General features: G+C 33.4%; 2 protein-coding genes and 1 pseudogene across 2 annotated transcripts; 1 reads left to right on the forward strand and 2 right to left on the reverse strand.

Moving 5' to 3' along the window:
* The first annotated feature begins 451 nt into the window (after positions 1 to 451).
* LOC145560308 (uncharacterized) lies at positions 452 to 3213 on the forward strand. Its single transcript, XM_081621565.1, has 6 exons — positions 452 to 587; positions 783 to 860; positions 959 to 1028; positions 1826 to 1935; positions 2339 to 2453; positions 2852 to 3213. Exons 2-6 carry the CDS (start codon positions 800 to 802, stop codon positions 2934 to 2936), a joined length of 441 nt encoding a protein of 146 aa, XP_081477691.1. The 5' UTR covers positions 452 to 587; positions 783 to 799; the 3' UTR covers positions 2937 to 3213.
* A 1281-nt stretch (positions 3214 to 4494) lies between these two features.
* On the reverse strand, positions 4495 to 12291 carry LOC145560310 (uncharacterized). The gene is made up of 10 exons (XM_081621566.1): positions 11925 to 12291; positions 9392 to 9459; positions 8668 to 8693; positions 7907 to 7997; positions 6919 to 7014; positions 5822 to 5890; positions 5593 to 5651; positions 5371 to 5493; positions 5082 to 5153; positions 4495 to 4985 (listed from the first exon to the last, which is right to left on the reverse strand). Exons 1-10 carry the CDS (start codon positions 12012 to 12014, stop codon positions 4921 to 4923), a joined length of 759 nt encoding a protein of 252 aa, XP_081477692.1. The 5' UTR covers positions 12015 to 12291; the 3' UTR covers positions 4495 to 4920.
* A 1773-nt stretch (positions 12292 to 14064) lies between these two features.
* Positions 14065 to 15207, reverse strand: LOC145560311 (transcription factor MYB44 pseudogene; annotated as a pseudogene).
* Positions 15208 to 25605: the final 10398 nt, after the last annotated feature.

Genomic DNA, 25605 nt, shown 5'->3' on the forward strand with positions numbered 1-25605 from the left:
TTATAACTAATCCTTATTATCACAATCATTCTAAGACGAAGCTATTCGAAAAATATTTAGGTACTCCTCAATAGGAAACTATTTTGCGTTCTACAATAATGTCTAAAACAATAGTATATTTTTTTTAAGAATCTTTAAATTATCAAATTCTAGATAACTTCACTTATAACAATTGTTTTTCCATAAATATTTCCCCATAGAAACTTTATCACTACTCCTTTTCAGTACTTATAAATTCATGCATCCTTGCTATTACAAAACCCGAACACAACCACGAATATCACAACAACCGAACACATCCACGGGCAACGACTAGTTCCATCCAAAATTGAATTTTGAATTTTTGGTGTAGATTTTGAAATTTAGTTATCTACAACACATTTTATATCCAATTTGATTGCTAAACATTGGTTCGAATACCCGACCCATGCACAACCGGGTTTGTTAGCCCAAAGCCGTGAAGCACTTTACTCCTATATTCCCTCTTTCACTCTTTCTCTTCTTGCTTGAAACTCCCACTCTCCGGCACCGACTTTTGTCCGGAAACATAATCAACGGTGTTAGCTTTGGATTTCTACTTCACTTCTGTAAGTTCCCTTCTCTTTTCTCTCACTAAATTTGTGAAATTTCATAATTTTGAGTTTTTGACCTACCCAAAAATCATTTATAGCTTTATTGTCAAATTAAGAATTCAATTGTAATTTTTCATAAATTTGAATGTTTAAGATGATGGGTTTTGGATTTCTTTTAATTGGGTGATTTTGAAATTTTACTTCTTGCAGTTTCTACTTGATTATGAATGGATTGGACTGCTGTTCATAGATTGTGGGATAAATGGGCACCTGATAATGTAGGTTCAGGTTAGAAATATTGATTTTCTGGGTTTGAATTTGGTTTTTGATTTAAATTCTTATTAATATTCATGAACAATTTGTTGATTCTGCTTTTCAATTTGTAGGGCAACCTTTAAAGGCTGCATTACTTGTAAACTATGATCCTACAGGACCCTCACGCCTCTTATCAACCATGTATGACATTTTATTATTTTGCATTGATTTTTGCATTTGTTTTGAATCTTATAGTTGAAAGCATTAAACTTTCACTTCACCTCAATTAGAAGTAGTTGAATCCCCAACATGATACTTTAACACTTAATTTTGGCCAAAATCATGAAGTATTTTCACAAAGTGGCCAAGTCGAGCACTTGGACATATACCCATGGGACATGACTGATACGAGTACCCGAGTATAAGTAGCGTAGTATGGAGGCAAAGTTATAGTTAGTTAATTTGCCCATTGATCTCTTAATTGTCTTGATATAAATGATCACTATGTAACTATGTTGTTTCTTGTATCATTGGGATCATTTGAAAAGGAAACAGTTTTGTTTTGCCTAACTTGATCATATAAAAGATTCTTTGTTTTAAGGGCTATGTTATTTGGCTTGGACTGTTTTTTTAATCTCAAGCATCCCTGTTGGATATTCCATATTCAATACTCCTCCAATAGAGTGGGAAGACTTGATCGTTGATACTTCAATTTAAACCAACAAAAAAAAAAAAAAAAAAAAAAAAAAAAAAAAAATGTGTTGATCAGAGATTATGGCTTTGGCAGTTTTACACTGGCACATAACAGCCAGCCATCCTTTTTGTTGCATCCAACATTGTTAAGCTGTGCAAAATCTGAATTGTATGGTGCTGTTTATCTAGTAGCTCAATAAAGGAGATTAATTTACACTTAAGATTTTTTTATTTTATTTTTTTTCTTCTGATTGCTGTACTTTGAAAGCCATCTAGCTTGCTGATGGTTGATTTGGCATTTGCAGTGCAGAGCAAGAAGGATATAGAGCAGATCCTATTGAACTAAGTCAGTTTGTAAACTTTGTAAAACGCAACAACTTGCAGACTGAGACCTTCCTCCTTGGACCAAATGAATGTGAGTTGTGCTCATTTGCTCAACTTATGACTACAAATTTATTTCTATTGTTCGGAAGTGTTTTTATTAATCTATTTCTACATAGTATGCTTCAGCTGTTTTATATGAATATTTGCAGAATTGCAGCTTTAATTTTGTAGCAATGATGAAAAGTTCTACTTCCTCAAAAACAATATTATGTATTGAGTAATCTTCTCCTTAAATCAATGAAAATATGTTGCATATTATAGGTTGTGAAAATGAGGTTCAGTACCCAGCTGTCACTATTCTTAAGTTAATAAGGATTAAGTTAAGACTTTCAAAATCAGGTCGTGGAAGTGCAATCCTTTGTTAAATGTTACCGGCTTCCAGTACACTACTGTTTTGGCCTTTCCTTCTTAACCCCTGACACTTTTTGTTGTAGACTTGGTAACTTCAATTCATGAGAACTGGTTTCATGCAAGGTGCATGAACACAGCAAAGCCCTCAGGTGAAGGTGTCGTGGTGATGCAGACAGCAGCATTTCTCTTGGTAGCCCTGTAAGTATAAATATTCCATTTATCTTTTCATACCTATTGCATACTATGGAGACAATGTGTTCCTAGAATACTTCCAATTAGATCATAATCTTACTTAGAATGCAAATTGCACATTCATGTGAGTTTGTACATAGCAGTTCTTTTGTTCCTCACAATTAACAACACTTTGTTCCTAGAATACTGCCAAGTAGATCATCATACATGGAATGCAAATCGCACTTTCAAGTGAGTTTGTGCATAGCAATTCTTTTGTTCCTCACATTTAATGACAGTTTGTTCCTAGTATACTGTCAAGTAGATGATCATATTTTGAATGCACACTGCACTTTCAAGTGTGTTTGTGCATAGCAATCCTTATGTTCCTCATATGTAACTTCAATTTTCATCATGTTACACAGATATGAAGGTTCAATAGGATCTGCATCGTGTGCTGTGACAACTGCTGATCAGTTTGCAACTCAGCTAAGTCGAAAGAGCTTTTGACTTCAAATTGTTAGGATGAGTACAGAAATGCCAGCATCTTTTAAGAGGGTTTATTATTTCCCATTTTCTTGTATTTGGTTTGGGAAGAATGGGAAACAGGTTTCCCAAATGTGAAAACTACAAGTAGTTCTTTACAGAGTGTAAAGCATTTTTTACTTTGTTAAGGGAAGCCATTCTTTTTGTCTTACCTTCCTCTTTCCCTTTTCCCCGTTCCATTTCCCTTTTTCATTTTGTCCCTAACTCTTCTTGCAAGGAACCAAATACATTAAATTTAATTTACAATTGTGGTTTTTTTTTAAAACATATATTCTTAAAAAAGAAAAGAGCACCTTCATCTTAGTTGCTAAATGAAATAAAACGGCATTGCAGAGGTCATCTTGTAAATAAAATGTAACACTAGTAATCTGAGAACAGCAGGGCAGTTTAAGAGGGAAGGCCTGGATTAGTCCTGGACAGAGAGATTCAGAGGATTTGGCTGTGCAAGTGTGCAACAAACATGAAAATTAGGGATATGACTAAATTTGGCTAGTCCTTCCTGCCTTGGGTACATTTTCTCGTCAGGACAAAGCAGTTCTTCAGCTAGGGAGCCATTCCGGGAGAATTGTTAAGCCATAGCATCATGATAGGAAAGTGAGCTGGCACATTGTGTCTGGCAGTGAGTTCAACATAGAGCAGCAGGATATCACAAGCAACTGCAAATATGTGAAGCTAGGGAGCCATTCCGGGAGAATTGTTAAGCCATAGCGTCATGATAGGGATAAGGACTGAAGAGCAGTCATTTACTGGAATCCCATTGAAACTCATTCCAGGCTAGCAAATAGACAGATAGTACAGGAAGAGAGGAACTGAAGAAATTTCCCTCGCATCCCTTTCCTTCTTGCCCTCATGCACTTCCAAGTCCGAATTGTTAGCCTGCATAATTGAGAGTTTATGCAGGTTGGTCTGCTCCACACTCCCCCCCCCCCCCCCCCCCCTCTGGACAGACTTTTCAAGTTATCACATGCCATCTATAAACTCTGCAGGTTTTGGAGATGCTTTAATCCTCCTGGATTCTCGACTCTCCCACTTCTTTGCAATGTTAAAGTTGGAGTTATGGTAGGTTAGTGAGATAATATATTCCACCTCCAAACAGACTCTTCTGGTGGTTGCAACTAAAAAGTCCTCAGATCCTTACACCGTAGATCTTAGGAATTTTTCATGGAAACTTGCATTAGTTCAATGTCACAAGTCGGAAAATTCAGGTGTCTTAGAGGGAAGCGTAGCATCAGTAAAACTCCCAACAAACAGAAAATTGTTCTCTTGCTTTTATTCCGAGAACATGGTTTCATTAGCCTGAAATTTTACGTAAATAAGTTATTTTATGTCTAAGGTTCTTGATTGATACTTTAAATTAGCACTGTGGCAATAAACTCAGATAGTCGTGTATTACAGCAACACCCTTATCCTACATTTTGACCAGTAAAAGAACAAACTTGTGTATTCATATTTAACAAACAAGCAACCTGTATTTCGGTTCAAATGTACAAAAACACTACCATACGTCCATACACCCATACAAAGAAGAAACAAAGACATTTTCTATTTGCATGTACTGCTTGTAAAGCTCTAATGGCCTTCACATTTCCAAGTTTACATTAGTAAAAGTGCGGAATTCTTTCAACAAAGGAACTACTGGAGCGGACAGGTTAAAAGAATAAGCGGAACCATTACATTTAGCATTTTGTTGACAAGATCCACCAATTCCCTTCCTCGGCATCCTATTTCCCATTGCCCCAAAAAATTAAAGGTAAAAAATCTGTAGAAATAGGAAGGGGGGAGGGGGGAATAGGCCGTATAGGGTAAAAAAATTCAAAAGCTCCCACAAATGACCATCAGGAAAATCTGCATACTTCAAGGGACATTCATAGCACCTCCTGTTTGCCTACTGTCATCTACCGTTTCTGGGTCACTGTATGTGCTTACATCACAAGCTTCAACCTCAGAATCATAGTCGCATACTGAAGTACATGTTCATTATATATCTCGAGGGATTAAAGCCACTAAGAATAACTGCATGACAAAATAGAATAAGAGTCAGACAAAATCATGACAGTAATTAATAAAGCTAATTTTACGACTAATAAAGGAACAATATCTCATACTTACAAATTGGAGAAAGGATTAGAACAACGCCGATAGGATAGAGGAAAAAGGTTGTCCTCTCCAGGAAGGGTAACACTGCATTACGACAAAGGATTAGTCAAAAAGAAACAAAATCTTGAAATAAGCTCTATATCTACTCTAAAATGACAATATTTGCCATTAGCTTGTGGAATTATTCGCATATGGATAAATATAGTCATTCTGAGCCATGATGGATTTGAAGAAACAGTTTTAAACCCATCTTGTCCTTCCAACCAAATAAAAATTTCCAGACCAAAAATGTAAGTCTTACCATCATAACCTAGAAAGTTGAGATAATGGTAGTATGACACAGCAGCCATGAAGAGCAAATTTGATAACAGAACAGGTATGAATCCATGTGCAAGAAGCAGCGGTGACAAAAAGTAATGTATCACTGCAATCAAAAAATTCCATATAAGTAGTAAGCCTGTATAAATGTCTCCAGTTACTGAAAACAAAGTTTATGCAAATACCTGAAAGGACAGAAACTTACCGTATAGTAAAACAAACATCGGGAAGAAAGAATTGCAGTGCACATCAAATGCATACAGCCTAGCATACCAAATCACACAGTCAAGTCAAACGCAATCACAAGCTTTTAGAATGCAATATCAAAAGTAAACAGAGAGGAACCCCTCGTGATACCCAGCGTACACAAGAACGAAGGCCATTCTGATTGATATAATAATTTGCTCAAGTAGACATCCAGAAGCCAAACTCACCATTCTACCCGCTGTTCAACCACATAACTATTCGGAGCCTCTTCTCTAAGGTAATTATTTGTAAGAAACCTGTATATTCAAGGCAAAATCAGCATCAATATATTCACAAGACATGATTAAAAGACCCAGCATATCACAAACACAAAGTGACATAATGAATCATCAAAGAATATGTCTTTCACATTATTAAGCCACACTCATCATATGTTCTCCTTGATCAAGTATCAATATTTGTCCCAGGGTCATAGCATAGTGTAAGGATCCCCACTCATCCCAGACAGAAATTACAATAGATAAAGTTTACCTATTCAACAAGGACCTTAGCAATTAGCAGGCCATGTACTAAACGAAATTGCATCTTTGTATTACTTAAGATTTCAAAATTACTGGCTCATTGGCTATAAAACATGTAACCATTGGCTCACAAAATTACCATAGACCCAACAATAACAATAGTATTCAGCATCTAGTTCAAAAATGTTTTTCTGGTTTAGATAGGAACTATATACATATTTTCAGTCAAAACATGTACACTATATAACCCAATAAATAAATAAAATAAAATAAAATACTCGTCATTCATCAAAACAGAAACTTGTAGATGTCATTTAGAGAACAGACCTACTAAAGAGAGTCTACCACTTAAAACCCACAGACATCATACATAAATTTGGCCAAGGATCATATGCTCATCCAAGAAAAAGAATAAGGAATCAGCGTCTAGGTAATAATGCTCATTGAGTGCATACCCTAATTACCAAGCTAAAATACAGGAAGTCAACCAATACACGTCAACCAATACACAGGATTCCATATATTTTTCCCACCACTGAGACACAGCCAAGCACTTCAATGATTCATTCATCATAAAAAAAATACTATCTAATGCACACAGGTTTATCATGATAGCTTAGTATACAAGAGCTCGGAATCATTTAGTTGAGCAAGCGACAACATCCTATTCAATAATTCAAGTGAGAAGCAACAGCATACTAGCATAGGAAGAAAAGCGGCAAATTTCCACAAGGATATAAAGCATGAAGGGACTTCTTTTTTTTTTGGAATGAAGGGGGATTGGGGTAAGGGAGTGGATTTACCAACAACAGGTTGCCAACACTGCTCCAGTTATGATGAAATGAAAAAGCAAAACTGAAAGAACTACGTAAACAGCATGTCCTGTGCTATGATCATACCTGCATTCCATACCAATAAAAGGCAATGTCAGAAAATTTGCACTGGACAATACCAGCAATAGCAAAGACCTTAAGGAAAGGTCATATATTTTTGTTCCCATAATGATCATATCTTGAAGGTCAAGAGTTGACAGAACCATAATTTTGGTTTTGTTAGACAGAAAATAATGGGGTTGGGGTACAGGTGATTGGGGCAAAATGCAATATAGGTTCAAAAAAACAAAGAGACAGTGCACATGCTTTAAATGGAACATTGATGTGTCTTTTCAAAATTTACAAGCAATGGTTCCATAACTCCTTCAACAATTATCTGAAACAGTATTATTGAGTGAGTCAGTTAGATCAGTGAACTGACCAAAGATATAAGATCGATTTTTAAAGTACACCTTGTAACTAGTAACTACTGTAAGCATTTGGGGGAAAAGAAATGGGGGAAATTTTTCTAGATTACCCTGATGATTGTCAGAAAAAGACCCAAACTATTAGACCAAGGAAATTATAAACTAGCATATGTTTGGCAGAAAAGATAATCATCGTTTATGTATCAACCATCAAAAGAATGCTCGGCTTTCAAAGCTTGGAAAATAATATTTTCTTGATATTTTCATGATCGAAGTACTACTGTTAGGAGAGTAAATACTCCGAGCAAGTATTCTTTGGAAGCACACATGACAAAGTAACTAACATCAATATTTTCTAAAATTCTTAATTAAGAAGAGCACATTAAGATAGTGCATATATTATGCTCTTGAAAGCTTAAATTCACTTGCCAACTAATTAATGTTTTAAATCGCATAATCACCCATAATTTTCATAAGAAGGCTACAATCGTGTGGCATAAAACAATTAAATGGCAAGAGAAAAATAGAAGTTAAGAGTATTTGAGACTTACGCAGCACAATAGGCCAAAGTTGAAACTACTAAGAGAAGGCTGCAAATAACAACAAAAGCAGGATCATCACGAGCCCATTGGTTTTTGGTTTCTGAAAAAACAAGAAATGCAGACAATCAGTTAAAAAAAAAAAAAAAAAAAAAAAAAAAAAAAGCCTTTGGAGCAATCAACATTACATTCCAGAAGTTTAATTGCCACTCAGATACAAAACAGAATTTAAATTTCAAGATGATATTGACTAAAAAAGTGACAAGATCATCCTCAACTCACAAGATTGTGTTATACACAGAACAGGATGACAGCAGGTTAAGCTGGGACTGGCAAATGTAAAGGGTAAATGAGTAGTTTTTGCAGCAAGCACAGTAAATTTCGGTTGATCAAATAGTTTCTTCCCGTACTTAACAGGACATAGGACATATTAGCCCAAGATATTAAAGATTCAAATTCTTCAACTAAGCTATGATATTGCAAATGATATGAGATCGAACAACAAATGTCCCATCCCATACAAGACATGCTATGTGTCGCTCAGGCAACATTCATGGGGACCAATCATCCAAAAAGGGCATGTGTAAATATATAGCCCCTATCATCAATTTGAAAGCTATACAGTTACAAACTAGACCAAGGAAAACATTCACATGACAATCTTACAACATCAGAACTCAAAATCAGTAGAACCATTCTAAACTCAACACAGCTAATTTTGTTGCGTTCTTAAAAACCTGAGAACATGGCAAAGGGGAAGAATAAAAACTTACGTTTGTGGTACTTTGTGTGTTGATAGCTGCATAATTGAACCATATGATATGCCAAAGAAAAAACACACGGTTAGACAATTGTCATAATACATATGTGATCTGTCAGACCCTAATAACAGTACATTATTATGCATTTTCTTAGTTCAAAATAAGAGAGAGAGTATGAACGCAAACTTGGTTCATCATAGAGTTAATAATATTTTGATGAGGTTGCAAGATGATGGTAGGTAAAACTGACTAAGTGTAGGCAATCAAGCCATTATTCTGCACCCCCAAAAAAAAAGAGAGTAGAAAAGTGGATTATAAAATATTCTTAGTTTAATAAAACATGTAATCCTTCAAAAGATGATTGACATAATACGTCAATAGATACGGTATAAAGGTGCCCTTACTCGCCACACAGCTAACATCCTACAACCACAAATTCTATACACTCCCTAAATTTACAAAAGACACGCATTGACGCACAAGCCAGTAATAACAGGTGAACCAAAGGGCATCAATATAAACGCCTTCTTATACAGCCAAAAGAGTAGACCTCTGGCTACAATCATAGGCCTCGTAATAAGAAGTGAAAATGTTAATACTAGATTAATAAAATAAAAAAGAGGCTAGGCCAGTTCCTCTCCTCACACAATTTCAGAAAAATCCCACATCATCAATGCAAAAGATGATTCCACCAATAGTAAAAGTAGAGTTCAGGCAAATGGTAACAATTACTTACACTACTTTTGGTGAGGTACACAGATAAAGCATTTGCCAGAAGGTGTATTCAACATCCATTTGTTGCCACTGCAAGCAATCAGCAAAGTAAAAAAAACATACGATGAGCTTATACTTTCTGAACTCCCTTGCCCAGCGTATAGAAGAGAAATATGTGCAAGCAAGATTCCGGCAGAGTAAAATCCACAGAACTTTATGGAAAGTAAAATTCAACAAAGATACAATGGGCCAATGTGGGAATTTGAACCATACTTATTGTCAGGAAAGCATCATCAAGCAATAATAAAGCACGGCGGTTTAGTGCGTCAATTAAAGATACTGGACAACAATGTTAGCGAACCCTTCTATTCGTTTATATAAAAATAAAATAAAATAAAATAAAAACTGTCGAGCGACATGTTCAACAATCTTTCCTCCTTGGAGGACAAGGAAGTGAGGAACACAGCTTCCCTCCTACCAAAAGATCAACCAACAAACAACAGAGCACCCTAGGATCTCGAACTGACCTTAATAAATCAGATTTGATTCTTCAAGAATGATGAAAGCAGGAATCATATGAATTCCAATGAATTTTGCTAATAGTCAAATCTAAATCTAGCTCAAACTAACAAAAAACCAGTCTCGCCCCTCACCCAGTCCCCCCCCTCATCAGCAAAAGTATTGGTCAGAGATATAAAACAGCGCATCTGCAAGAGCCAGTCAAAGCATTTTGTTAAGGAATGAGGAATCTCATAATTTACACATCCTAGGCAACAGCTACAAAAAGATTATTCATTGCAGTGGTCTGATTCAACTTTTACCCCAAGAACACATTCAATTCTTTCACTTTGCTCAGCTATGATTCCTTGCATAGTTGCATCTATTTCTACGAAAAACTTCTTAGATGATTGCACTGATTTCCACCAGCAAATAATGTTCCACGCTTCATCTAAGGTTCAAGAGCAATGCTTGAAGCAAATCTCTCTTAATTATTAGTCTTTCAAACCATTAAGTAAAACAAAAGTCGAAATAAACCATCAATATCACCAGCGTAAGCCACATTCACCTCAAGCACCCCCTTCCTCCTGTCTCCTCTGATCCCTAGAATTTGCATTTACAGCCCTTCAAAAAAAAAGTCATGATCCTGATTGAGCTAGTGACATGGTAGCACCTCAATATGTTAATATTCAATCATCAACCTAATAAATAAGTTAGTAAACAGTTGAATTATGTAAGAGCTCTCCATCCAAATTTACTAGCATCATGATCTCCAAAAAAAAAAACACCCCTGGCAAGCTCTGCAATGGGACATCGATGTTGTACCAAACTCATGTAAAATTACCACCCTTCTATCTTTCGGTTTCATGACATTAATATTACCCCAGGTAATTCTCATATCTATCACAAAGTTCTCGGTTGCAGTTACAATACTGCATCTCAATAGCATACTTCAGGCAATGGTCATATTGCATCTTTTTTTTTTTTCTTTTGAACAGGGCGTACAGCCCAAATTGGCTTTGTGGCTTTGTATTGACCAATACATAAAAGGGTCCTTGTAACTCAGGTAAAATTAGTTCCACAAATTGACAAAATTGTCTGATACAGCAGCTATTGTTGCAGATCTGTGAACTTAAAAACCATGGGTTATATCAAGATGACCAAGCATCAGTCTTTATCCTCACAGTAGCCTCCTTTCCAATCCAAATTAAACCACCGTGAATTTTGGAAAGGCCACAACCCAAAGTTCATCAATGTGCACCTATATGACTGATCGTCTCATCTTGTTTCCGGTATACAAAACTTAAAGGCATTCAAATAAAAATCGTTGGAATATTAGTCCTTGTCAAGATGAAAGGTACTCCAGATTCCAATCCTCTCCACACACTCAAAACACAATGTATACTATCGACTTGTCAATCATCCACATAACTCAACTCCTGTCCCGTTTCCAAAGCCTCACTAGACCTCTCACAGCGACTAAGCTACGACCCAGAACCAGCAAGCAAGAGTAGTAATAATCCTATCAGATCCTTGCAACTCAAAGACGATGCAGTATAATGCAATTGGTTTACACAACTCATATCAAAGTGAATACAATATTTTGGATCATCACACAACGAGGCGCAGTGACGCCATTTCAAAAGTGCAAGTAAGAAAACAATGTCATATTGTATTTTTATAGCAAATACTGCCATAAACATCAATAATATACTATCAAGTGGGCCGCATTGCCTGATACACTTCCTACTAAAATAGGCAGTTTATCCCAATTCCATCAGATCCAAAGAGAAGAATTCAAACATAGCCTTCTAATTACAGAAATTAAAAGCTAAATTACCCAGATAATCAGCATATTCAATGTAAATTACTGAAAATCAGATCAACAGCAAAATAAATAAAAAATTAAAACAACCCACAAATGATCAAATTGCATATTCGAAATTAACTATGAAACGAAGAGAAACCCAGATCCAAAAGATGAATCAACAAGCGTAATTACAAAGCAATTGAACAATTACAGCAAAAAAAAAAAGGGATTAATAGAAAAAAATTACCTTGATAATTCGTCGGAGATAATGAGGGAAAACGGGATTAGGTTGCCGAGAAGTGGACGGCAAACGCCCTTTTGACGTCGTCGGCAACATCTTCGAAGTTTCGATCTGAGGATCTCTTCTTCAGCGTGTTCACTTTCTCTCTCTAAGAAGTACAATAAAGAGTGTGATGAGGTGGGGATCAGTTGAAGTAGGCTAGTCGCAAAGGAGGTGAGAGAAGAAGAAAAGCTTCATCAAGCGTCTTCTTCCATGGATGACTTTCTCTCTCCTCTTTTGTTTCTGTACTCCATTGATAGGTAGATGATGATACTCTTGTTTTATTTTTTGGGTTTGCGAAAAACTATACAGCCAGACTCCAGAAGATTTGATTATCACCAAATTTTGTCTAATTCTTTGTTTAATTGTTTCATTAGTTTTTAGTCCGGAGCGGTACCCCAAGGTGATATATTTTGAAATGTTAAGTTATTACGTATGTACTATAATGTACAAACTTGAGGCTGTGAGATTAAATCTTATTTTCATTTGTTTAAAACAATAATTAAACTAAATGGCGTGTGATTTTGTATTTTTCTCATGCATTTCTAAATTAAAACCAAATTAGAAAATATACTAAATGTTTTTTATAAGCATTACCATTAAAAAATTTTAAACTAATCTAATAAAATCTTTTAGGACTATCTCTTTCCTATTGATTAATAGAAATTTAAGGTTAGAGTTTTTAATAGCTCATGCATGAATATTCAGTTAAGGTTACTTAAGATTTGGTCGAGAGTGAAGGACGGTTCAAGTGGTTAAAGCTTCCCTCCCAATTTCAGGAGGTTCTGAGATCCATTCTCACATCCGCCCTTGTAGCTTACTAAACACCAAATAAAATAAAATAAAAATTTTGGTCATCGTGCTTGTTAGTAAAACAAAGAGGTCGGAAGCAAAAAGAACAAAAGGTATATATAAATGTTTGTACCCAAAAATGGGTCAACAAGTCTAAAGTTTCTAAATTTACAGTCAAAATTATTTGGTTATGAAAAACAAATAAATTATGGCATAAGTAATAAATGTAAATATAAACTTGTAACATTATTTGTGCATGTATCTCACTATCTACTCACATGTTAGTCGTGACATTAAACTGAATGGTTTTATTTACCTAATCCATTTATGGATTTCTTTGGTCAAAACAAAGATCCGTAATACTTTGATAGATATCCTTACTCATTTACGAACGTGTTCATAATCTAGCTTTGATTAACAACCTTTCAACATTTGAAATTGTAATGCACAAATACTAAATTATCAATTGTTGATATTCAAAATTTGAAAATAAATAAGTTAGATTCAGTTGACATGGTCTACAAGCATAATAAACAAAACCTTCCAACTTCCTCCTTTCAAGTTAGGTTTTTGGAGTATTTTTTCAAAGCTTATCAAGTTGATTAGAGCAAGAATAGAACGGTCAACACTTTATAAGAAGAAACGGTTGGACTAACAATAAAGAGCCCATTGGACCTAAAAATCAGTTACAAAAGTTACAGTTACAGCCCATGAAATTAAGACAAACCAGAATTTGTTTGTCCAGCTAATATTAACATCCCATCACACCTAATCAAATTGACCATAATACCCCTCCTTCCCCACCGGCCAACCCATTATTCAAAAAGATCAAAACTGTCCCAGTGATTGTACCAGCGGAAACCGTACAACCTCCGTACCCATGTGACATTTTTGCACATTTAAATTTTTAATTAATTTTTAGATTACTCTGTGTTTATACAAACATATTATACAATGTTATGATAATCAAACTAATTTAACTCCCAACCATCTATCTAAAAACTATACGGATTATAATTTGAACTTATAATGTGATAAGATCGACATTTTGATTTTATATTTGGCCTACTTCACTAAAGGTCTGTTCTCAAACATTGAAATTCAATTCAGCTCGCTCTTAATTTTCATGATAACATGCCCTAATAGTGTTTTGTGTTTGATTTTAATCAATCTGGCTACATATATGAAATAGGCTTGATAACTAAACTGAAATCTAACTCCTGTCCAACGGAAAATGATGCAAATGCTTGTATGATTTGAACTAGTAATGCAACAAGTCCAATCTAGATTTTATCAAGGCCAAAAACATAATTTGAAAAAAAAAAACCTAAATAAAATTCAATAACCAATTTCTACCAAAAATGTGCTTTTCATATCCATTTTAAAAACCTAAATTCACTGAATTTTCTACTCCTCATTTCTGTACATACAATTTGTGATTTGAAACTACCGAAATTTTAAAAGATTTAAAATAAATGAATGTCTTTTTTTTTTTGGGAGATAATTTCTTCCTTCATCATATCATCTATCATTTGTTTCACTCATGTCCTTGAATTCAATGGAAATGTCCATTGTAAAATCGCTCAACGACGGCGTTTCGAGCAATATCTCCATCAAAATACACCCCACTCTTCTCAGCCTCCGCCATATAATTCCTCACCTCCTTCCTTATCATCTCCTGCATCACATTCATCAACTCAGGCCCAAACGACATCGTTTCCTTCACCGATTCGTTCTTCTGATTCACCTCCTGAGTCGTCGCCTCAATCCGACTCGTCGGTTGTTGCTGCTGCTGAGGTTGATGTTGCTCTTCCACTCCAGGAAGCGAAAGAGTCAACGCAGTCAACGGATCATTCTCAACCTTCTCCTTCTCCTCCGCAACCACCGACCTAAAACCAACGCCGGAATCGCTGACGTCAGATTCCGACGGACTCAACGGAGGAGAAGAGTGAGAAATCTCCGGCCGTTTTTCCGGCCGATAAACCTCATCTCCGGCGACGATCGACGAAAACTTCCGCTTCAAGGTGCTATTCCAGTGATTCTTTATAGCGTTGTCGGTGCGACCGTTAAGCAGCCTCGAAATAGTGGCCCACTTATTACCAAACTTAGCGTGCGCACGGACGATTATATCGTCCTCCTCCGCGGAAAACGCCCGGTGCTCAACCTCCGGCGAGAGCTGATTACACCACCGGAGACGACAAGATTTCCCGGACCTTCCAGAAATCGACTTGCTAATAACAGACCAATTCCTAGCGCCGTGCTTCTCAACAAGCTTTCGTAGGAGTTGGTCCTCTTCAGGACTCCAAGGGCCTTTGATACGATCCGCCGCCATTGAAGAGGAGGTTTGAAGGTGGTTATCCATGAAAGTGTAACCCTAATTTTTGAGAGAGAAAATGGAGGAGGAAAAGAGGGAGGGAGGGAGGGAGGGAGAAGAGGTGGAGGCCTCTGAGATTTGGTGGTCTCTGGAGAGAGAGTGGGGGGGAGAGAGAATGAGGAGAATATAAAGGAAGGGAAAAAGGGAGAAGAGGTAAAAAATGTGAAGGAGGAGGATGAGGAGGTTACGGGTATTATCCGGTAAGCGGTTAATTGGGATACAGCTGGAGTGGGGGCCACGCGTCCCCACGTAACTGCTTGGAAATTTACTGGATTTAACTAACTAAAATATCGCCTCCAATAACTTTCTTATTTTTTTAGTTACAAATTTATTTCATTATATTGCCATTCATGATTTTTTTTTTAAAAAAATAAATTAAATTGAACCAATCTTGTCATGTAAAAGCTATTCGAAAAAAAAATCTTGTCATGTAAAAAGAGATTAATTATATTATTTGCTTTTCTAAATTACGAATATGATAAAATCTTAAATGACTATTTTTATGTTACATGAAAATTACGATATACTTTCTCCGTTCTGTTAATATTGCAATAAGGAGGAAATTACGCATCCCAATACACATTTTATATGCTAAATATCTATAATTATGTAAGAGTAAAAATTATAATAAGTTGATATTGTGAAAGTATTTTATGAGACGAATCCAACAAGATATCACTTGACTATATTTTGCTTAACGTATAACTCATATTATATGGTCAAACAAGAGTGATGAATAGTGCAAAAAGTCCATTGTTGCAATATTAATAGAACGGAGGAAGTACTAAATAATTCTTTGAATTCAAGCAGAAAATAATAAAACTACGCACAATGTATGTAAAGATTACGTATTTTGTAATTATTGCTGAAAATAGTTATGATGACTTAGAAAGTTTTAATCTGTATAACTATTCAAAGAATCTAAATATAATTTAAACGAGAATATTTTGGTCTAATTTAAAAAGGTTGATGGTTTTGAGATGTACATTTAGGCTATGCGAGTTTTGTTATGAAATATATGTAAATTTGGTATACGGATAAATACGAGATAAATACTTTTAAAAACAAACCATGGTACTATGGTGTATGTGTATATGATGTGGCTTTGGATATACAAATAATCAAATCTTCATTCTTTTAATATTTGCTTAGAATATCCATTCCATTGTTTTTTTTTAAAAAAAATCACCTAATTAACATTGCATTAATTTTAATCAATGCATTTATAAAAAAAAAAAAAAACAAACAAACAAACAAATCAATGCATCCCTACTTAAATATTATGATTTTAGATGACACTCGGTTAACAACTAAAAGTAATTCACGAGAATATTAACTCTAACCCACGGCTAAGGTTAGACATAATTTTATTCATAAACCACGAAGTAGTTAATATTACAAACTACCCATACAATATCATCACCTAAAAGATAACTTATTTTGTGCATGAAACAATTTAACGGACTGTCAAAGACAAAAATATAAAAAGATGTTACTCCGTATTTGAGAACCAGTGAAATGATTATTTACTCGTACTCTTAAACAAATAAACTCAACGGTCTAATGAACTAGCTAGTCAAAGCATTTTTTTTTTTTTTTTTTTTTATGAAACACACTATCTATGTGTTTAGTTGATCATGATAGAAATTGTTTAATTCAATCCGATATATTTGTATATATACAAGTTTTTTTTTTTTTTTTTTTTTTTGAGAAACAGTTATAAATAATATATTGTTTCTTCTAATAAATTAATGTTTTGTCCAAGTATATACGTTCTAGATCTAAAATTCTTTCCTCAAAAAAAAAAAAAAATCTAAAATTCTTGTTACAAAAATAATCTAAAATTATTAACGATTTATCTTATTTAACAGAATTAATGTTAGAATTTTGGAACCGTACAAAATAAAAATTTGATTGAATAGTAGCCGTAGTAGTTATGGAAGTTAGGGGAGATGTGCGAGAGAAAAAGGAGCAGATAAGATTATACTCCAACACAAGGGAGGTTGGGGTTTTGACTGAGAGACAGGCTGTAAGGCACTGGAGGGAGTGAAGTGTCATTTTAAAAAAACGGAAGTTGAGAATCTTATGCTGAGGTGGACAAAACGACAAAAGTAGAGGGGTTTGCGTGGGACCAGGAAACGGAAACGATTTAGCTGAGTTGTAAGTCCAGCCTGTTTAACCTGCGTAAAGTTGGACAACACTCTAACGGCCTATTGCTTCACTGACGCCAGTCGGTCACCGTCCTTTCCTTTTTCGGTTTCCCCCTCTTTTTCAATTTTTCCCTACCAGTCACCCATTTTATCTATCAATCTTATTATTTTTTGTTTTAGGCTAATTTATTGCTAATAAATACACCACATCACACATAGATAATTGGCTTTGGGTTTCGATTTGAATTTTGATTGATGCGTGGTGTGTGACTTATTGGTGATTAGTTGTTTTTGGGACAGATCATTTTAATTGAGTCGTTGCGTTGGGTGTAAAGAATCATCGAGTATATAAGAGAATAAGAGATTGATTTGAAAAAAATTAAATAGAGATTTGTTAGAAAGGAGTATGTTACTTGCTGTTTGTATGTGTTTAAAATGGATTTTGTAAGTATCTTTTAATAAAGTTATTGTATTGACTCTATCCCGCAAGGTACTTTAGCCTTGACGGAACTTGATTTGGAATATTAAATCCTGCTAACGTTTCCCTTCAAAAAAAAGTTATTATGTTTAATGAAATATTGTTGGCTCAAATAATTGATTTATCCCAAATGCTTTAGAATCTCAATAGAAGGTAACTTTGATTAATCAATCACAATTGTTCCCAAACTCAAACAAAAAATTAAAATCATTACCTTTCAAATCAAGGTAAACGTATAGGTGATTAGTTGGAGACTGTACTGATTGTTTCAAATGTTGACAATTTTAGTTGAGTCGTTAAGTAAGTTGTGAAAAATATATAAGAGATTGATTCAAAAAAATTTAATTGAAAGAAATAGAGATTTTTTAGAAAGGATGAAATTAAATATGCTATTTGTGAATTTTATATGTCCAATCAGACAAAATTTATACCTATGTAATTTCTTAAAGTTACTCATACTATGTTTAAAAAGAAGGTACTCGTAATAATTTATTACGATTACCTTCTTTTGAGATTCTAGAGCATTTGGGATGAATCAATTATGAATAACATATTAATAATCAAACACATTTAATCTTGACTTGAAGAAAGGCGTGGATAGTACTTTTGCTCGTAATGAAGTTGGCAAATAATCAAACAAATACTTGATTTGTTGTCAAAAAGTTAATATCATTACCAACTTTCAAATCGAGGCAAGCATACTTCTCGTGTGGAATTAATTCAGTAAATTCTCGAACTCTAGGATAGAAATCAAAGCATACACATTACACTTCATATTTACATTCGTTACAAATCAAAGGTCTATCTCCTCCATATGAATAAATGAATAATGCATGACCACAATCGATCCATCCACACCCATGCATAATACCGAAACCATACAAATAATGTGGACTGTGGAGTGCCATATAATGTTGCACGTCTCGTGGAACTAATGAATAAAATGAGCATACATCTACACAATTTGCCACATTTTGACTTAGTTGGACTGCAACGTAGGGCTGTACACAGTTTGGTCTGGACCGTAACCAAACCAGACTAAACCGTATTTTAGCGGTTTGGTTTGGTTTACGGTTTATAAAATTACGGTTTGGTCTCGATTTTTTTGTAAATATGGTTTATGGTTTGGTTTGGTTTTGCAAAAATTATAAACCAAACCAAACCGTAAACCAATAAACCGTATTTTAATATTTATATAAATTTTCAATAATTTTTTTTTATATTATATAAAAAAAAATTAAAGAATAAATAAAAAAACCATGAAAAATAGATAAAAACTATACCGTCAATACTCTATAATTAATGACTATAATGTAGAACTCATATGAATATCTTTTACTGTTATGTATTATTTTTATTATGTGTTAGCACTTGATATTTTTATTGTAACTTTGTAGTACAATTTAATCCGTTAGGGCTACTTATTTAAACATTATTATAAATTAGTGAAGTATTATTTGACAATTTTTGGAAAAAAAAATATTATCTCATCATAAACCGCAAACCAAACCGCACCAAACCGTATTATTACGGTTTGATTTGGTTTGGTTTCAATACTAATATGGTTTGGTTTGGTTTGAAAAATTTACCAAACCGTATTTTGCGGTTTGGTTTGGTTTGGATTCAAACCGCACCAAACCAAACCATGTTCACCCCTACTGCAACGTACGGGAGTGTCATATAATGTTGCACACTTGCACGTCTCGTGCATTGTAGCAAGAAATGTAGTATGACTATATAAATTTTACAAAAATCAATTTTCTTACGAGGCAAAATTAAAATAGTGTTACAACTTATCATTGGAGATCAGAGATTTAACTTTGTGACATATCATAATTGATAGAGTATATAACATATTTCTGGGCCTCAACCATCAGTTTAAGGTTTTGGTTGAGTTGGTCCACTAACATGGTATCACAGCTTAGGTTAGATCTTGGGATCATATACAAAAATTCTCACCCTGCCGGTGGGTTAGAAAATTAAACCCACCGGCGGGATATACAAAGTTTTTTATGCTTCCGCAAACACACATATAGATATTTTTTCTTTTCTCAAAGTTTTTTTTTATAGAATCTTTATGTAACCTTGCGCCTCCTACGTATCAATCGCGAAAGCCTCCTCCATCGTTGTTGTTGGCAATCGCATACACTACCGCCTCCCACTACTGGCAGTAACCACATCTACCAACCTACTCCATGTGCCGCACTCTATTTCCACCTCCCCATGACCAACAATGATTCTTACATTGCCTTATTGGTTTTTTTTTTACACATAATCACATAGATTTTGTTTTGGTGGTGGTATATCACAATAAGGTCAACTTTTGCACATCTCTTTTGCTATCAAGTTAGCTCCTTTTATTGTTGCAGCACTTGGAATAATCTTTGTGAAGTATTAATTCTTGCTATGCAACTTGGCCCAAGTATATGCGTGACTCTTCTCCTTCGGCCTAAAAGCGCATATCTCTACTATACGTAGGTCGTGGTTGTTGCTTCTCATCGTCATCACTAGCACACGTCTACTACTTCTCTTTTGATCATGGGTTACTATACTATCCTTACCGTTCGATGCGTGATTCAGATCCAGTCTGAGCATCCGATTTTCTCCCGCTCTGACTGCGGGGGTGTGATAGAGAATATCCATAGAATATTCTCATCCTAGGTTTAGGATATATTTTGTATAAGATTATCTTTGATATCTGTACATATCTTATAGTTACCTAATATGATTAGGTTTCTCATTGTAACCCTATAAATATTGATCAATGGAAATCACTCTAATCAAGGAGTTTATATTATCTGACAATAATATCAATAATATCATAGGTAAAAACCTTGCAATTTGCCACTAGGCCATGACATTAGATTTCAAGGCAAACACATATATACAATATAGTTCCAAACCTAAACTATTAACTATAGAAACCATTTGACTTTCGGATCATGATAATTTGTCATTATCTTTATTAACAATAATAATAAAAAAAACCATAAAATTAGCAAAAGTGGGATAAAATAAAATAAACAACTTCAACAAATCAGCAATGTTAACAGGTTACAATGCACAAAACAAGTACTAAAAGCTAAAGTAATAATTAATTATAAAATTAGATTAGATTAGTACTACAACTTTGCAGGATTGGTTAGAATCAAGGTCATTTAAACATTGTTAAATTATACACAAATAGACAAGAAAAGAGAGTCCTTAACTTTAAGGGATTTTCCTTGATCCTTCCCTTTCAATAGTTTACTTTTACATCTGAACAACAAATATGGAATACAATAATTTATAATACTATAAAATTATTTATTATTTATTATTTGTTATTGTTAAACGGTTAGAGAGCATTTTCTCAAAGAAGATAAGCATCTCTCGATTGCTACATTGTCTTTGTCTAGCACCTGCACTAGCATTCGAATGTATTTTAATTTTTCAGCGCCCAACAAACTTACAAGATATACTCTTGTTTCTTTTATTAATAATTAATATTAATACTAAAAAAAAATATATATAATCTCTCCCGATTTTTACACGACTGTTACATTATACAGATTAATATTAATTATTTAGGTACGAAGAGAGTATTATTAATAATATAATTCAACTTACACCAAAGTAGCGGGAGCAGCCGTGCTATGGTCTATAAAATATTGTTATAGAGAATATCTAAATATGTAACTCAAGGTAGATCCAATTTCAAGTACAACTTTTTAGTCGTGGGAGAATTTTTTTTTATATTTATGATTGAGACACAAAGATTTGCTCTTGCAATTTAATTTATTGTGCGATTTGACAGCCATTGCATTATTTTTTGTTAATTGAAAAGGCAAGCATTATAAGTAGGTTAATTTAAGGTAAAGTTTTCTACTACTTGCTTGCTTAATTTTAATTATATCCGTTATGTGGGATAAACTACCAGATATTTATAACTTGGTTACTGGAGTCCTTGCTGTTTCTTCACGGCATGCATGCATATATATAAACCGCTTCGGCAGAGATTTTTGTTGTCGATGTTGTTGGGGCGCGTTTTAGTATAACTTACTTCTGGTCCCATAGGAATCTTATTGAGACAGATAGAGTATTATAAATTTAGCAGTTTATTAATTGACTCACAACTTGTTACAAATTTTATGGACTTCATATAGATAATAATAGCTTAGTTGACGATTAATGTTAAAAGAGGGATAAATAATCAACTCTAAGGATAGATATTGAATTTCGATTATATATATCATTGCCCTTTGACGTTATGGTGATGGATAGAAATTTCGGTACGTGTGGTCGAGAGGGCAGCGAGGGTTGGTATGACTATTGCAAAACCACTAATTGTTATCAGGTTATGAGATGATATGTATGTATATTAACGAATGGTAGGTTGAAGTCATGTCTAAAGGTCTAATGATTATGATAGAAAACCAAATTATTGATACCGTAAGTATACGTGCTCATATCAAATAGAATAAAATTAAATCTAATTCCATTACATGTCATCCCTATCCATGCATTCTCATCAAATTAATTATGTACACGGATATTATAATTTATAAAAGTCAGCTCATAAGTCATAACATATAAAAAGTCGTCCAAATTAGGTCGTCCAAGATAATTTGTTTTCATACACTAATATTTAGTATACAAGAATAACTTTATAACTCTACCTCAAATTCTTAATTCTTAATTCTTATTATACTTATACGTTACTCATTCGGTTATTTAATATCTGTTGCTTTTGGATTTTGTATAGAAATTAGTTTAAGGTGTTATGAATAGTTAAATACCTACCATGCATGTAATCTTTCTTCCAAGATATCTAAAGGAATAATCGAGTTGCCAAATTATTTTAGTATTTGGACATGATAACAAATATTTTTGGTAGAATTGAACAGTAAACAACGGACATGTACACCAAACTAAAATTAAACCACAAAAGCAAATTTTGTATTTGGCTAAATAATGAAATTTTTTATATGCACCCAGATACAAGATGCACAAAGGATAATTTTTTTGTTAATTTAATAATCAATTGAGCAATAATAACCATCCTTTAATTTAATAATCAAATCAAGAAAAAAAAAATACACTGTGCACATAAGTGTATATAATTAACAACCTTTGGCCAAATAGCAAGATATCGATGAATTTAAATACTTGACAAATATACAGAGTAATAAAAACAATACTCCCTCCGTCTACTTCTAGCATATATTCCTCAGATAATAGAGATAAGTAGGAATCTAATAATTAAGGGACGAAGAGAGTAGTTAATATAGAAGATAGAACATACTACGGAGTAATAAAGAAGTTATTTGATGAAGGACAAAATATGCCGTACCTAAGTGTATATAACAATCCTAACAAGTAACAATAATATGCATTGACATAGTACTAGTAAAACCAACCGTTAAAATAGAAGATGTAACATATTACAGAGTAGTATTTGAAGGACAAATTAAACAATAGAGAGTATAACCTTCAAACTCTTAAGTTTATTGATGAGGATTTGTAGTCTTGTAAATACCTAATCAATTAAGTAAAGTTATAACAAAAAATCTAGCATCATTAATTTGTTAAAAAAATTGACCAATCAATTTTATATTCAATGGCTTCAAAAAACTTAAATACGAAAGTTACGTAGTTTGAGATGGAAATATATACCTAACTAAGCTAGTACTGCGTAATAATTAACAGAATACAAGAAAAAAAAGAAACTAAACCTCCATATATAAAGTATGTCATCATCAAAGTAGCTAGAACGATATTTTCAAAAGGTGGTTTTAATTTGTTGATGGTTTAGAATTTTTATGAATTATGATACATGAAATGACTATATAGTTGATAAATGGTCAAAATGATACCGCCAACTAATACCTAACGAGTTAGTTAAACCCATATTTGCATTATGAATGGGAGGCACCAATCGTTGAAATTCATGCGTACGCAAAATTAAAGAGATACTCTTATTATTTAATGCGTATGTATTTTGGTCTTTTGGAGGTTATGAAAGTGAAAAACGGTTCTAAACCGAATACCAAATTAAAGTTTCTTTTTTTGGAAAATGAAAATGAAAGTTTTATCTACTTTGTTGCTTCCGTTGGATCTTGGATGATTGTTAAAATTTTATTGTAAGGGTTGTTCGATAATTTCATAATTCTTATAAAAAATAGTTACATAAGTGAATGAATATGATAATTTGATAATTCAAAATTCGAAGATCGGATTGGATATATTTTGACTCATTATAATTTTTTCAAATTTATCTTTGAGATCTAATGCAGTTAAACAAATTTGTGTTGAAAAGAACAAAAAATTTAAACTAGTAATATTCCGACCATCCCATAAGAAAATTAAAGATTTAGCTAGTGTGTGTTGTCTTTTCAGTTGATTATTTTATTTATTTATTTTTTTTGAAATATTTTAGCTGAATTTATTTAAACTTAACTTAATAAACAAATTAGACCTAAAATTGCCCCTAATATTTATATCATTTGTATATTTGATTGGACATATCTACCCTAATTAAACATAATTAACCCTATTTTTTTTTTTTTAAAGAAAATCCGAATAGAACACATCCTTGAAGTACTCTAAATTTGTATTTTACTTTATATTTATTTATCTTTAACATAAAGTCATATTGGACATAGACACGTAATTGATAGTTGGCATTTGGGAAGTAGTATATTAGTATAAGCTCTTTATTTTTTCCAAGTGGTCGTAGTAATTGACCTAATTGTCTTTGGCACCTGAACAACCATCTTCTATCACGTGCCATGGACCAACATTGCACTCGTTTTTGTTTCCATACTATTACACTATATTTCATATTTATTTTATCATAAAGTATATGCTTTACCAGTTAGGAATAATGTTCATCCATATTTCGTATTATAGGATTAATTACTAGATCATATATTCATCATGTTGTGAGATATTAGGTGTTTGCTCGAGTGGGAACAACACCACTATCTTCCTTCTGATCTTGCCAGAGTTTATTTCAATTTCATCAGGAACTTTTATTCCTTAGATCTAAAGGAAGTCCAGGACAACTTTATTCATATTTATTTCTGATCAGTTAAGTCAAAATTCTTAGCTTAACTTATTTAATTACTACTATAGTTGATTGTATATTTGTATGGCATATTATACTCTAATAAAAGTACTTTAGGTTTTGGTAAATAGTACTATGGAGTACATATTTGTTCTAACCAGCTAATTCACGTTGAAGTGTATACCTAATTAGAGTTAAATGGAGTATTACATATATATAAGTTGGCATTTATAATCGACTTGTGTACTTAAAAAGAATCAGACTATTATTATATAAACAAATTCCAAAATAAAAGCCCTTACTACATTATTTCTAAGTTTATATACATGAGCTAGCATAGCACAAAAAAAAAAAAAAAAAAAAAAAAAAAAAGTGAATGAGAAAGTTGGTAAATGATGAATAATAACACAAAATAGATGAATGAGCATAGACTACATTATAATCCGTGATTAATATACTCGCTCCCTCATATACTACGTACAGAGTAGTAAGTAATGCATAAAGAATTATTTTTTATTTTTAATGAAATATCAAAGCCAAGGATCATAGGATCAAACTCGCTCCATTGCATTATAGATAATAGTCGTTAATAATTCTATAAATCATTTTAGTGTGAACATAGAGTATAAACACAAACCTAAAATATTCTCCTAGTAACTTACTAAGCATAGAAATCATAAAATTGAGGAACACAAAGCTAGTTTATCAACAATTGAGGAATTTATCACAATAAATATTAATAATCAAGCTAAGATTTGCCTAAGAAGAATAATAAAAAAACAACAAGATTAAGACCTAAATATTAC

The sequence above is a fragment of the Chenopodium album genome, chromosome 9, assembly GCF_948465745.1.
Source record: "Chenopodium album chromosome 9, dcCheAlbu1.1, whole genome shotgun sequence".
Lineage (NCBI taxonomy): Eukaryota > Viridiplantae > Streptophyta > Magnoliopsida > Caryophyllales > Amaranthaceae > Chenopodium > Chenopodium album.